We start from the raw sequence: 15576 nt of genomic DNA on the forward strand, positions 1-15576 counted from the left end.
TTTACAAAATGCATGAATTCAATTAAATTTAATGTTTGAATCAATTAAATATTTGAATCTACACAACATTAGAAAACCACTGTAAAAAAAATCCCATCCCCAATTTCCGACTCCGACTTTTTACTGTCAGAGGTTTTTCTTAAAATAAATTTCTTGTCGTTGAATCGGCTGATGTTTTTTAAACAAACTAATCCTGAAACAGCTTCCAGTAAAAACATCTTCTACCTAAGGAGATAATGCTTTAACCTTCTGGCTCTGACGTCCCTCCGCTGGATCACCAAACACCACTGACCATCAACTCGGCAACAGGCCTGTGTCCCTAGTGCAAAGAAAAGGTTGCATAAAGTTTCAGTGCGTTGCTACCATGGGCATCATCATCATCACCATCATCATCATCATCATCAACAACAATACTAATCTCTAAACAAACCCTTCTGAAATCCTCGTAAATGACTGCATACTGCTGTGTGGATTTGGTGCACAAGATGCGACAAAGATTGAAATAAGGTTTCATGTTAATAGCTGAATGATTGTTTCCATCTTCTAAAGTATAAGTAAAGATTTCCACCTTCTTTCAAACCGCCAGCGACTAACTGACTGCTGTTATTTCTGCTTTAATGCACATTTGTATCGTCTTGTGATCTACATGCAAACACAGATCTCCTATTTTCCAGATGAGAACAGAAAAAGAGCCAACTATAAAGACATGGATGATAAATCAAAAGGTATTTTATTTTGTCATTTCATCTCGGCTGACAGACTGAGGTCCGGTGTGTCAGGCCGGGTACCGCCCGATCTGAACATTCCCACCGTCACATATCTGGTAGTTTCTGCTGTGTGGAATGGTTCAGATGACCTTCATTGTTCTGCTATCTGTACCCTGCGTGCTTTTGTCCTGTGTGCACCTACAGCAACAAAGTGTTCATTAGGCCGCCGGATGCATAATCCGACAGATGGGCGCTGGACCGCGTCGTCACGCACGTCCAAAACGCCGCTCTTCCGACTCTGGCTTTGTTGTGTCCGACATGCGTGTGAAATGATTCCATGGATGTGGCGTTCACACCCAATTCAGATGCATAAAGGGTGCTGAAATCAAAAAAGATTAAAAGAAAGTTGCAGTTCTCAAGACGTGTTGTTACAATGAAGACAAACCAGACAAACGGGTCGGGACAGAATATAAATTATAATCCTGAAGTTAAATATGATACACTCTAAAAAACAAATAAAAAATAAAATAAAAAAATACTCTCGTTACCAAAATATCCCACTTTCATAGAACAGAATAAATAATTAACCTAGCAAATATCAACTTTAGAAAACGTAAAATAACATTTTTAGGCTCTACAAGCTCTTCAGAGAGGAGAATGACACTTTAAGTTTAAAGTCCAACTGAAATACACAAAAAATACTTTTGATTCTTCTGTTTAATTCATTCTTCAGTTTTATATTATCCAAACAAAGGGGAGAAAGGCAGACTTGTCTGTAGTGTTATTTAAATTGTGTATTTTCCAGTTTTACAGGAGAAAAGACTCAAAAATAAATGAAATGCAAACGGTTGCGGGTACCATCGTTAAACCAAAAATATTACATCATTTTGTTCAGATTTTTTATTTTTCTCAAAAGAACTGCGTGACTCATTGAGCAGATGCCTGAGCTGCTGTGCAGCAGCAGCGATTTCAGCTGGACTTTAACTAAACAAATACAAATTAGTAGCAATGATATCAAAACAGTATTTTATAGAAGGAAAAAAATAGGATTTTAAATGGCGTCTGACCAGGATGCTTCCAGCAGTTACTTCAGTTTGCTCATCAGCCACCGCTGCTGGTGCTTATAAAAAAACTGTTATGTAGTTCTGTTGGTTTATGGCTTTGTGGTGAGTTTACAGGAAATGCAAACACCAAGTTAAACGGGCTGCAAAGACGAGCTTCTATCAAAGATGTGATTTCTCTTCAAGCGGAACATGCAATCTCACAACTTGCAGACGTTTCTAAATATTTGGTCCGTCTGCTTTCCTGGCTCTCACCTGCGCATTCATCCGTTCATTCCCATCTACACCTGGATAGTTTGATAACCTTTTACACTCTTTATAACCTTTGACACTTTAAACTTGCCGAGTTGTATTCTTCTGTGTGCGTGTGTGTGTTTGTGTGTGTGTGTCAGTGTTATGGATCGGACGTTTCTGGAAGACTAGGATGGCGTTGGACGGGGAGACGAACGTATCACAGTGCAAAGCACACGATGAACAACACACAAACATAAATAACCTGAGAGCTATGGAGACCCTGGGAGCGTAGAGCAGCGGCACACACACACACACACACACACACACACACAAGCACATGCACACACAGAAAAACAAGATATTTTGAATTCTGTAAACTAAATAAAAAATAAAGGATTCACACGATTTGTGTGAATAAATCAAAGAAAATACCAAACAAGTAGTTCGATGTTATAAGAGAATAAAAGAGTAGATGAGGGGTTCATTGAAAACATGCCAGTTGCAGATCTTGTGCTTATGATCAAAGCCAAATGTGAAATGAATGGAAAGCTTAATGCTAAATTCAGCAGATTAAGCATGAGGTCCACAAATTTCTTTTGAGGCATCGGAACCAAAATCTTGGCCAACACTGCTTGTCAAAATATGTATTTTGTGTGTCGTCGGGTCGTCGTGGCGCAGGGGTTAGAGAAGGTGTGGTGGGAAGCACAAGGTTGTTGGTTCGATTCCAGGTCCATGTCCATGTCGAAGTGTCCCTGAGCAAGACACCTAACCCCTAATTGCTCCCCAGGCAAAAATGTGAAAAGCCATGGGTTTAAAGTGTAATGTAAGTCGCTTTGGATAAAAGCGTCTGCTAAATGACCTGTAATGTAATGTAATGTGTGAATAAAAACAATCATAAAACGAAAGGAGCCAGACTACCGTTAAATGAGTCTGATCTCTTTCTGATTACGGATCCAAGAACTCTACATACTATACATGTATTTTTAGGTATATTTTTTAGAAATTAGCCTTCTGCAGTGACCGTATTGTGGAGGGACTTAATAAGTTAATCACCTTGTGACTCCTCGGCCCTGAACACATCTTAAGGAGAAGATCTTTAAAATCCTAAATGAATGCTATAGAGGTGACGGGAAGCTGCTTGTCAGGCAGACTTTTCAACATTTTAAGCTAATTTCAAGGATTTCAAGCCTTTTGATGTTTTTTCATGACAAACATTTCCCCTATTTGTTCTGATCTCATCTACTCTTCTCTTGTCTTAAATGATACATTTGTCAGCGTAGCCTCATCTATGATTAATGTGCTTCCAGTTTGCTATCAAAGTAAAACCAGAGTCACATCCACTTTTTTCTTTTCCACAGTCAGACCTCCTAGACAGATAAATCATTGAGGAGGAAAAATGCAAAAAAATAAACATTCTCTAAATTTGTCTGTAAAACATTTTGGCATAATTTCCATTGTCTTTCCAAGGAGTAATAAGACAAAGAGGAGGGTGTCTCAACTAACAGATAGATACAGTAGATAGGACAGACGGACGAGAATACATATGGGTACAGCTCATCTCGTAGAAAAACAAACAAACATGGAACAGAATGAGCTACCGGCTTTCAGAAGCAGCCTCCGAGTCAACGCGACGCCCGTCCCGTCCCTCTAACGTGCGCGTTAACACCCCCCCCCACCCCACCCGGCCCCCTGTGTTTGGGGCGTTTCGGCAGCGCAAAACTCTCCCTCTCTCTTGCAGTTCCCCGAAACAGCCACCAGAGGGGGCGGGGGCGGAGCCTCAGCGACTGTGTGTTCTCACAGAGACACAGAAGAAGGAAAGAGAGAGAGAGAGAGAGAGAGAGAGAGAGAGATGTCTCCTGCTCCGAAACCGTCCTGTCCGTCTTACGAGTAAAAGCCCGGGTCTGTCCCTCTGACCCGCGCGTCACTTCTCATCCGCTTTTTGTTGACAGCGCCGGAGACGGAGAGAAGGGCGGGGTGAGGGATCGGTGTGGGGCGTTGCACTACCAGTCTACGGCCCCGCCTCCGATCCGGAGTTCGTACGGTTCAATCCCGACGTCACACGGCTCACTTTTTCTTACCGGACTTTTCCGAGCGCTTAGAGTCCGACTTCCCTCCTCGCTCCGATCGCTCGCCCTTCTCCTTCTCCTTCTCTGTCTCGTTTTCCGCCGGCTCGATCCGGTCGCCGCGGTCCGAGCGCTCACCGCCTCGCTCTGACCGGTTTTCCGCCTTGCTGCCGTCTCGCCGCGTGCCCTCGTCGGTGGATGAGGTAGTTGGTTGGGGCTGCCCCCATTTGGCGATGTCCTCGTGCTCCGTGATGCTGCCGGTGATGTTGCCCACCCAAACCTTCAGGTCCTCCTGTGGATTAAGAGACGGATCACGGACCTTTCTTTGCTCGTTTCAGCGATTCAATTCTTTCAACAATGCGTGATGACAAAATAAAAGTTGCTATTTGGAGATGTAATGAGAACGACCCCCACCTCGTCTTTTGCGTGGAACAAAAACTCACTGCCGTCCTTCGTTCTGTAATAGGAGAGAAATTGATCTTAGGAACAGTGGAGTGCGAAACACGTTGAGACACTGAAGCAGCAGACGCTTCACATCAGCCCGCCGTACCTAAACTGTTTGGATGGATTAAATGGGTTTTAAACATGTAGAGTTTAGAGGATTCTATTAGCTTTTATGGAACGTTGTTTTCTTTTTGGAATAATCATCCGAGAAAAATATTTGTGTTTTGGTTAGCTTTAAAACCAGCCCTTCATATCTACGAAGGTAGGAGAGTCCACTCCAAGGCGAAAGACGGCCTCTGAGCGCTCGCTGTACGCAGTGCGGAGCCAGCTGAAGGGTAAGCAGTTGTTTGCAATCTGCAACCACACCTCTAGATGGCGGCATGAAGAATTTATTTGCCAACTGGAACGCAGGTTTTCCTGCATTTATTTTACTTGTGGCAAAATAGCTGTAGATAATCCCTAATCGTCTCTACAGTGTGACTTGACCCGAGGTGAAAATGATGAGTTAAACTCGACCCAACTGCCCCACCTGGACTTCTGCGATTAAATGAACTGATCACACTGACTTTGTGTTGAATCTGTCACAAATCTTGTGAAACCTACTAAGAATGTCATATTCAACCCAGGGAGCACGAAAACAGCCTCTCACTTGAGGGTGAACACGTTCTTCTTCTTCTTGTAGCCGTTGGTGACGTCGCAGTGGCAGTGGGAGAGGTTGAGCAGCGCCTCGTTGTTGTAGGGCGTGGCGGTGTTCTTGGCATCCTTGTAGAAGCCCATCTCCCCTTTCTTCAGCACGCAGTACAGGTTGACCCATGACCTGCTGTGGTGTGGGAAGGCGGGAGGGTAGAGGGGGAGGAGGAGGAGGGGGGGGTTGAGGAGGAGGAGGGGCGGGGCGGGGGAAAGGGGTAAGGGGAGGGGGAGACGGGAGGAGTCAGGAAGAGCTGCGGAGTGGCTCTCGCTGAGCTAACACCTCACTCACCTGACCAGAGCAGAACAGGTAGGTGGGCGGGACGGACCGGCGCCAAAGAAGGGAGGAGGAAACACACTGCTGAACAAACACAGACGTACGGACGGACGGACGGGCGGGCGGGCCATGGAGGGATGGGGAGGTTTGTGTGTGCGTGGGGCTCATATATGACTTACCTTGGAGGAGACGAGAGGAGCAGCCAGTAGCAATGAGGAAGAGAGGAGAAAAAGAGGGGAAAGTTTGGTTAAATGGCATTTTGGCAGCTAATGCAGCTTCAAAGTCATGAGTCATGCTCCGTTTGCCTCTCTGAGCCTGTTCACATGCACACGGCATTCCCATTAATAGGCTTACGCCCCATTACAGGTATTTTTATACAGGTATTATTCAGAGCAAGCCTCATATTCCAATTTCAAACAGCTGTATGGAACAATAAAAAAAGTATATTCGACCGGAGAAGACCAATGGTGGTGCGTTTGACACTGCGTACATAACTGATTTGGGCTGCTAAGATATAACTACGTTACAGCAGTACATTTATCTCAGAATATGGACATAAACCTCAGTAAAACTGAAAAAATACATAATTAACTGACCTAGAAGTGACCAAAAAAACCAAACCCTAAAGCTGAAACTAGTAAAGCGCTCACATGCACTGTTTACTCACTCTGAATAATACCAGAATACTAATGTGCACATAAACATATTCAGTGCCTCGTCACTGCTGAAGCAGTTTGGAGATTCACACTTGTCCAAATGGAAGCCATCCAGGATTATGCTTTACCTTGCCATGTACATTACAGGGCATGTACATACACGAGACATTCATCCACTGCCTTGAGTGGGACTCATCCACAGCTGGGAGGGGATGAGCGTTTAGCTGTGCGTGGTCAGCCCAGCCACTAGAGGGCAGTGCAGGGACAGCCGTTGCCGATGGTGTCTCTCTGAAGGAAGCAGGGCGGTCATCTAAGGAGGCCAGGTGGTGAGTGTGTGTGTGCATGGCGAGGCTAAGCGACTGTGCACATGGTAGTGTACGCCATCAACCTCCACGGCAGCCAGCGAGCTGGCCGGCCATCTCTGTTGCTCTGTTCTGTGGGCTCGCGTTAGACCGTTAAGCATCATGCAAGATGTCTTCACATGCGCTGAGAACTCTACTGATGGCCGTTTGAATTCACAGAACCGTTGTCTTCGCTCTTTGGTCCTCGTGATCAGAGATCTCGTGAACAGATTTCAAATTTAGGCTCAGCTGCATGTTACTACTTGCTGGTTTTGGTATATTTATTTTAGTTAGCTAATTAAATTAGATAATTTATTAATAACAAAAAAAGAAATTGTGAATATGCATCTTTAAAAAGTATTTATTACTGATTATTAGGATTATTGTTATTGCCCATTATGAACTGACATCCATTACGATTACTATATTTATTCAGCTTTTATTAACGCCAATTTCTATTTTAAACTGATTAGAGATTGAACCAAACAAATAGAGATAAACATCTACTTCTCCCCTGCTAAACCTTTCCATTGTATCAGTTGTATGAGTTGTGACTTGATTATCAACTACAGGGACAGTCAGATGTGCCACAAATCTGTCGATATAAGAATGATTTAGAAGCAGTTCTCTTACTCTTACTTCCACTTTGCAGAATGACGAATTAGTTGTTTATTGTTAAACGCAATAAGGTCGTGGCAACTCTTGAATGTAAACACGGGTAAAACTTGTGTGCATGCTTCTAAAGACACGCAGTATCTCTGCTGAGGAACTCCTGAGCTTAGCTGAGTGCTCAAATTGTGTTGTTACCAACCGATGAGGCCCCGTGGGTCATCGGCGTTTGTGGCAGTCATGCATCTTTTTAAAGTCTCAAACGCCGGCGGCGTAAGCCGAGTCGGTTAGCCTATTAGCTTAGCATGCTTGAGTCATGCCCATGTGGCCATTGCTTCATCAATTAACGGACAGGGCAGTGGCGTCATGAGAAACAGGCAGAGAGTTTCAAATCATCAATATTGATCGACTGTGGAATATAAAAATGTTGGTAATCATCCAACTGGAACACATGAATTGATTTTTTTCTGGTAAATTAAAGAATTGATCGGAAACCCTGAAGCCTGATAGTGATGACACCAGTGTCCATCCTCCCGCTCTACTACTTCTATCTTCTGCTAGACCAGATGTTATGCCCATGATCATGACCCTGAACACCCACCTGTTGGTGCTCTTCTTCAGGGTCTCGATGTCCAGCTTGCGGAACAGGAAGCCCTCGTGGTGTGCGTTGTGTGCTGGCGGCTGGGGGACCACCGGGCTGCTCTGGGCCGGAGCCGACCTGGACCGCCGCGTGGTCTCTCCCGCCTCTTTGGGCCGTGGTCGACGCCGCGGTTTGGGCCTGTCCCGGGCTCGGGGTCGGTCCAGGCGGGCGGGCTTCTCCGGCACCCCGTTGGGCAGGCGGGGCACCTCGCCACGGGCCTGGAGCCGGGGGAGGAGTGATGGGAGCCAGTCAGGATTACTAAGGTAAGTTGGTTTGGCATCATCCTTTTCACATGATACGGTTGGTTACTGTGAATAAACAGCTGTCTGAAAAGACAACATCTGCCCTTGAGGTTTTGTAATCTGAGCAGGCCCTTCCAAAAATAATACTTGGTGGTGATTGGATGACCTGTCTGTCAATCAAAGTCCTGCCGCGGCCAGTTGGGAGAAAAGACAAAAGCCTTTAGTGGCGTTCTTTGTTCATCCTTTAATGAAGAGATATATTAGCATCTGCGGTTACGCTCTTTCAGAGACGCCATTGTTTCTTCTAACCAATACTCGCCCTCGCGGCGTCGTCTTACTTGTACCTCAAACATGCCTGTAGCTGCCAGCAGCTTCTAACAGGACGCTGATTGGTGCAGACACTCGTGGGCTGGACATTACTTGAAGCCTGGCTGGATCTTATTTGGTGATCTCTCTACAGCTGCTATGGTGAGAGATGTTTGACCCTGCTAATAATTTTAAATTTAAAGTCACTGTCAGAGAGCAGGTGAGCGGTCAGAATTCAAAACATTCAACCTAGTGAAAAGTGGAGACGACCAAAAAAAAGTGTAGTGTAGTGAACAAACCAATCTGAGTCACTGTCATTTAGAGGCGGGACAAACAAAAAACACCAAGATGAAAATAAAACACTGCACATATTAAATTTAGCATAGAAATCTCCAGACCTGTGCTGCTTCCCTTTCTTGCAGCTGCTCTACAATTTCTGCCATGGTGGATCTCTTCTCTCTGTAGAAAAATGCAAATTACAGAATACCATGAAAAAGATTAAATAAAAACATGAATAGTGTTCCAATCACTTTCTAGATAAGTAATCACACATTTGGGTTGTTTTTGACATTTTCATCAATTCACATTCCCAAAAGTGATCCCTTTCAACTAAACATCCAATGATATTCTGCATAACCAGCAGCTGGTGTCCCCTGAGATGAGACAATGACTCCGCGTGCTGCATAACACGTTAAACTTAACGGAACCTAAAAGACACCTCGGTACACTCAAAGCCTCACCCTCCGGCTGAGCGTCTGTCTGAGTGCTCTTTCCCGGTGTCATGCTCACTGGATTCCTGTCTCTCCAGCCGGTGTCGGTCTCTCTCTCTCCGCCGGCCCTCGTGGCCCCCGTGGCCCTCGTGCTCACTGGACGTCTGCCTTTCCAGCCCCCGTTTCTCCCGCCTCTCGGCCTGTTCCCTCCACAACTCCTGAGGCAGCTCGTCCCTGCGAGCCTGGATCAGCTGCTCGCTGGACAGCTGCCGCTCCATCCTGTGGTCCCTGTGGGTCTGGACCTGGGGCTCGGCCTGGCCCAGCGGGTCGGTCCTGGATCCCCGCGGCCCTCTGGTGGGCTCGCTGTGCAGGCGCTCCCTGCACGGCTCCTGGAGCACCACCTCGGCCATCACGGCCACCTCCGCTTTCTCCGTCCCTATCTCCCCCATCATGATGTCCCTCTCCCTCGCTCTCTCCTTCTCCCGCGCCTTCTCCAGTCGGCTGGCCACGATCAGCGGCGTCACTGCGTCGTCCATGTGTTTGATTTTGGCTTGCCGCAGATACGGCGACGATTTGGCCTCCAGCGTCCTCGCCGCGTGTGCCGGGTGGAGGTGAGTCATCGCCTTAGTCACTTGGTCCCTCGGCGCGCCGTCGTTCTCTCGCGCCTGGTTGGCCGATACCAGCATGGCCGCCGCGGCAACTGAGGCGATCGAGGAGGGCGCGGGCTGGCCCAGCCCTGCGGCCACGCCCACGACGCCGCCGTGCCGCGCCTCCAGCGCGCGGCGGTAGCCGGAGCCGTTCATCACGGGGGTGTAGTTGGCGACCGTCGACCCCAGCCGACGGGCCACGGACGAGGGAGAGGGTGTGGGCGTGGCGGGCGAGGGCGAGCGTGGAGAATTGGCTTCGTTCTGCTCATAGATAGTCTGTCTCATGACGGGGGACAGGGGGAGGCGGGGAAGGGTGGACACACCGGGTGAGGCATCTTGAGGGTCCAGGAAGACTTTACGACCCAGCAGCGGGGTCGGCGGTAGTTTGCTTTGCTCGGCTTTTAGCTTTTCTACCTGTGGAAAGAAAACAGGATATTTAAAACATTTAGACCAACTTGACAGCGGATTATTATTAATATATTATAGAAACCTCTCTCCCATATTGTAAATCCTAAAGTGTGTCACCAACAATTATAGTTGTTAAACATAAACCTAGTATAGAATGAGAATGACGCTGATGACAGTGATGATGATGATGGTTACATTACCGTGGTCAGTCGCCGCAGTGAGCTGAATCGCTCCTCCCAGGTGGCAGCGGCTTTGCGGAAGGCTTCGTGTCGACGAATCAGCTGCTCCACCTCGTCTACACTGGCGCCCAGCTCGTTGCTGCTGATGAGCGGCTCCTGAGCCGTCAGCCAGGCCTCCGCCACCACCGCCTCCTGGGCAAACTGGTGGACCTCCAACACTGAGGGAGGACAGACAGAAATGTCAATGTCAATTTTATTTATACAGCACTTTTAAAGGCCAGTGGCCAGCCAAAGGATAAACAGGATAAAAACAATCAGCATCAATAAAAAATGATACTCACAAGCATCTGAAGACACATTATATGTGTATTAATTCTTTATAAATGATGTGTATCTTTGTGTGTTTGAACATTCTTGTTTATCTATGAAAAATAGCAGGTAGGCGTGTGTGTGTGTGTGTGTGTGTGTGTGTGTGTGTGTGTGTGTGTGTGTGTGTGTGTGCAGGGCTGTGAAACAGACTTGTCCTGTGTTGGATTTAAGAACTGGCCAAGCTGTCCCTGGCTGCAACCGTATGATTCACGGTTCCCTCTGTTTGACACATTTAGCTACTGTGAAACCTGAGCATTGGGCTGCATGATAACGTTTTTCGATCACATCTAACCTTCTGTCAGCAGTCCGTGGTTGGGTCAATCGCAGTTGATTTAATGATCGTCATACGAAAATAGTTTGATGTTAGTCAATGAATTTTGTTCATAGGTATGTTTGTCAATTCTATGTCATTAATCGCTATGTTGACCCTGGAAAGACACTTGAGACAACTTGATTTGCTCTGGTCTTTGTTCCAGGTCTTGATTCAGTCTTGATTGGAATCCAGTTGGACTCGATTAAGTTGGCTTTGACTACCGTACTGTGTTTGTGGATGTGTGTGTGCTCACATTGCTGTAGGACGTCCCAGTGTTTGTCCCACTTCTCAGACAGCTCATATTGCTTAGCAACCACCTTGTCCAGCTTCTCCTTGATCTGAGGATCAAAATCAGCGCCATCAGAATCAAAACATCACAGGAGTCCAAATTAGCGCTCAAAGAAAGTTCAGGTGGTTACCAGGTTCTGTTGTTGTGTATATTTAGAGTGTAGGTCCAGTTATTAGTTACTGTTCACTTGTATATTTTTTTTATCCATGACTTGGCTTTTGTGATCCCTTTTATCTTAAAATGGAAATATATAATATGTAGGTAAAACATCTAAATTATATATATAATTACAAAACATATCCCTCGCAGATCATCAACCAAAGTTCATCTCACCTCTTCGGCTGCTGGGTTTCGAGCAGCCAGCAGAGTTTTGCCCATCTCGATACACTCCAGGGTGCTACGGCTGCGAGCCTCCACCTCGCTCTGCAGACTCTGGTGGTAATTCATCAGCACCTCCACTGAGGACACGTCCCTGCAGGACCCGCAGAGAGCAGAGACTCAGCTCATCGCTACACAAAAACACCTGCAAGCGTGTGGCTCAGGGAAACCTATAATCAAACCCTTAATCTTCAGTGTGCGGCAGTTAGCAGAACTTTGTCTTCGTTAATTTATAAACACCTGAAATTCAGCTTTAACTTTTAACAGACCCTGAGTCAGCTCTGTTCCTGTTACATAAACTTATAATAAATCAGACACCAGCATGTTTTGACCAATAAGAATCAACAACGCCTAAATATGTTGTAATATATCCAAGGGTTCTTTCCCGGGGTTCTTGAGCAGAAGCAAAGACAGTAGTGGCCTGTGGTCTGTGAAAGCTCAGGAAACTTATATTTTATTAAAACCACTTTATTAGAACTCAATAGTTCTGGAGTTCTTTGTCCCAGCCTAAAGGTTTTGTGTACCAAAGTTGAGGAAGGAGTATTTAGTTGTTTTAAGTGTCTCACCCGCTCACACTACAAATTAAGACTAAAATGTAGAAAATATCTAGTTTTTTATTTTCAGTTGGAAATGTTCTTCTTTAACTTTACTGTCTTTAACTAACTAATCTTTAACTAACTGTCTTAGATATAACTGGCTTTTTACCCATAACCTGGTTATAACAACACATTTGAAGGTCTCAAAGACCAAACCCTCAATGGTAGAAAACCTGAAGTAGTGCAGTTACCTGGGCTTCTCTCCTGTCCCAATCTGACAGATGATCGATTCCATCCACATCATCTGATCTCGAACCATTCCAAAGAACCTCAGCTTGTCCGTCTCAGTGGTGATCTGCACCCGGCACTCCTCGCAGGACGTCAGCAGCTCCTTCCACAGCTGCATCACCTCGTGCTCGCGGCACGCGATGGCCTCGGCCTTCTCGCCGGCGTACACCGTCCTCAGCTGGGCCGCGCTCTCCTGCAGTTGACGGACCTGGCAGAGCGAGTGGATTTTAAGAATAGGCCAAGCACGAGCGAGGAAGAAACGGGCATTTAAAAAGGAAATGAAAAGCGTGTGTTTTCCAAATGACGCAGTTTACACAGCTGCTCTGACAGCTGTGTTTGGTAAGCGCCGAGCAGCACAGGCTCTGTCACTGGCGTGGACGCGGAGAAGCTGGGATTTCATTTCCCTCTGCAGTAAAATGTAAAACTCTCTCTTCTGTTCTCTAGATTCATGACGGAGACGAAATTAAGCTAAAATAAATGCCGAGTGAGAGAGTTGTTTCGTTGTGAAGATTGTCATTTACGGTTTGGAATGAAAATAAATGAATCACATCAAAGAAACCATCATACCTGTAACAAAAAGTCTGGACTGTATGACTGTATTATTGATAAAATCAATAACAGTAGTTGCCATTTTACTGATTATACAGATTTCCCTCTGTGAGACATGAGGTAGATGAACTGTGCAGCGGATCCTTTTTCACAGCGGTCGGTGCTTGTGATGCCGTACCTGTGTGACCATCAGCTGAATGTCCTGCTCGAAGCTGTGCAGGAGTCTCTGTAGGGTGCTGGTGTTGGCAGTGCTGCCCTGCCGAGCCCGCACTTCAGGCAGCCGGCGGTGCTTGTCCTCGATTTGGGCCAGCACCTGAAGGAGAAGTACAGCCTGTGCTTAGATAATCTCCTTGTGGCACGAGAGATTTGGGGAAAACCACTGAACAAGTTTAAACGCCGTTGCTCATTCTACTCTCCTCCTTCAAAGCTAAAAAATGTCCTATATAACAAGTTGTTCTTGAAATATTGGATTTTATTATTAAACGGACAAAAATGAATAATCCAGAAATTGCTTTACTTTAAAAATATTGTCTGAAAAGCCGAAAGACGCAATAGATCTGAATCTTTTTGTTTGTTTTGCTTTTCTCACCACAATGAGGCCTTAACAGTGAACTGCGGTGATCAGTTTCTTTCTCCAAATAATGTTTGATTTTCAGTCGTGTATTGAAATCTGATCATTAAAAAACAAATCTCTAATGTATTGGATTATGTATCATACGTGTTGTGACACAAAGAAAAATCCCTTAGCAATCAAGGAAGTGGAATATTTGCGCCTTTTTATAATCGACGTATGTGGTAAAATCACTAGGACTTATCTGTGCTTTTGTCTCGTTCCCTTTACCTCTCTGCAGTCGGAGAAGAACTTGTGCAGCTGATGTGAGGCGGCGAGCATCTGCGCCCGCGTCTCCATGAGCTCCAGCAGGTCGGCCCAGGCCTCGTTCACCCCGTCCTTCCACTCGGCTATGGTGGCGGCGTCCGAGTGTCCGTAGTCGATGAGCTCGTCCACCATCTGGTTGACTGCCGTCACTCGTTCCTGCCCCACGCTGCCCGTCTCTGACGCAAACTCCGTGAACTTCTCCTGGAGCACCTGGAGGAGAGTTGGGGGAGGAGGTGAGAAGGAGAAAGGGAATGGAAGGAGGTTCTCCATGTATCACCCCGGTGCCGCAGAGACCCAATTCTTCAATCTCTTATTCTTGGTCTGGCGCCGCCTGTCAACACACTTACGGTGACATGCTCGTAGTCCTGGCCCAGTTCCGGCGAGCTGGCGACCACCTCCCTCTGAGCGATCCACTGCTCCAGCTCGTCCACCTCCCTGTTGAGCTGGTAGAGCCAGTACTGCTGCTCCAGGCGGCTCTTTCTCTCCTCCACCAGGTCCTTCAGAGACACGTACAGACGGTCGATCTGACACTGACGCTTGCTGATCTGCTCGCTGTGGAAAAAGAGAGATGTGCTTGTTGTCGCAGAAATCCAGATTGGTCAACCCAGATAATGTTTATTCCTTCTACTGTGGAGTCTTTTCTGATGCGCTGTGCTATGACTTTTTAAAAATGACTTTTCTATGACTAAAATGTTATGAGATCATTTGAAATACTCAAAGCAAATACTCAAAGTGTGCTTTCAGATATATTCATTCAAGAATCTTCATTGGACCTTCTGTGGCTAGACTGCAGGATGATGAGGAGGAAATTTAGGAACTAGGATTTGCATTTAAACATTTTTTGGGGGGTTGGATTCGGCAACCATCTATTGAAATCCAACCCTTCATGTGGGAAATGAAGAGAATTCCTGTCATGTATTGTGTGGAGACGCAAAACCTCAGCTACATTGTGCCGGTGCGTGTTTACACGCTCACCAGTCTGGATGGCCCATCTCCAGCAGTTGGCGACACTGCTGTGACAGCAGGCCGACGGTCTCGGCGTAGTCCTCGATGGTCTGTTCCAGCACCAAGTGTTTCTTCAGCAGCTGCAGTGTGCTCGGTTCGTCCTGTCAGGAGCAAGACAAGGAAGAGTTTCACTTGAAAGAAATGACACACGCTGCACAAATGTTCAATGCATAAGTCTACTGCGTCAAGAAGAGGGAGGTCCGGCTCCCACTCAACGACATCATAAAACATCCTGATGATTTCATTGCCTGTGCCCTCTCACAGAGACAATCAGGGTAACTATTACGTCATTTAACGCGCACGCACCTTCCCCTTCTCCTCGTTCATCATGTGCAGCTCCTGCTCGCTCAGCCAAGCCTCCACCTCAGCCGTGTCGAAGTAGTATTGCTGGGCCTGGTACATGGCGTCTAGGATCAGCTGCCTTCTCTCGGTCTCGGCCCAGAGCAGAGCCCACAGCTGGGCGAGCTGGTCGCGGCCCGCCCGGACGCAGTCGGCCTCCGGGCTGCGGATGGAGGCGATGATCCCCGCCCTCTCGAGGACGTCGTCCATCCTGCTCCTGTGGCCCTGCAGCTCCCTCTGAAGTGTCTGGAAGAGAGATGCAGGGGAATATGTTGCTCCACCTGAGGTTCTTCCCTTTTTGCCTTTTCCCATGCGAGGGTGCAGGGACAGAGGGTGACGTGTGCTGTACAGATTGTAAAGCCCTCTGAGGCTAATTTGTAATTTTGAACTATTCAAATAAATTAAATTGACATCAGGCTGAT

General features: G+C 46.7%; 1 protein-coding gene and 1 long non-coding RNA gene across 5 annotated transcripts in view; one reads left to right on the top strand and one right to left on the bottom strand.

Moving 5' to 3' along the window:
- Positions 1-707: 707 nt before the first annotated feature.
- The window catches only part of sptbn4b (spectrin, beta, non-erythrocytic 4b), a 61592-nt gene continuing 46723 nt past the window's right edge, over positions 708-15576 (bottom strand). The window contains exons 29-43 of one of the 4 annotated variants that reach the window (XM_078108013.1): positions 15122-15400; positions 14786-14916; positions 14158-14362; positions 13775-14020; positions 13112-13246; positions 12348-12592; positions 11516-11654; positions 11147-11231; positions 10233-10429; positions 9008-10038; positions 8666-8726; positions 7681-7937; positions 5159-5326; positions 4480-4522; positions 708-4357 (exon numbers count right to left, since the gene is read on the bottom strand). In XM_078108013.1, coding sequence (XP_077964139.1) covers positions 4067-4357; positions 4480-4522; positions 5159-5326; positions 7681-7937; positions 8666-8726; positions 9008-10038; positions 10233-10429; positions 11147-11231; positions 11516-11654; positions 12348-12592; positions 13112-13246; positions 13775-14020; positions 14158-14362; positions 14786-14916; positions 15122-15400 — 3513 coding nt within the window. In that variant the 3' untranslated portion in view covers positions 708-4066. Of the gene's footprint in view, positions 4358-4479; positions 4523-5158; positions 5330-6251; positions 6440-7680; positions 7938-8665; positions 8727-9007; positions 10039-10232; positions 10430-11146; positions 11232-11515; positions 11655-12347; positions 12593-13111; positions 13247-13774; positions 14021-14157; positions 14363-14785; positions 14917-15121; positions 15401-15576 lie in introns of those variants that run through there. The other 3 variants (XM_078107969.1, XR_013468591.1, XM_078108069.1) reach the window with 3 other exon arrangements.
- On the top strand, positions 4043-15574 carry LOC144411580 (uncharacterized). The gene is made up of 3 exons (XR_013468773.1): positions 4043-4844; positions 7701-7982; positions 13785-15574. It is a non-coding gene; the product is annotated as an uncharacterized LOC144411580 (long non-coding RNA).

Source organism: Gasterosteus aculeatus, chromosome 1 (genome assembly GCF_964276395.1).
Source record: "Gasterosteus aculeatus chromosome 1, fGasAcu3.hap1.1, whole genome shotgun sequence".
Lineage (NCBI taxonomy): Eukaryota > Metazoa > Chordata > Actinopteri > Perciformes > Gasterosteidae > Gasterosteus > Gasterosteus aculeatus.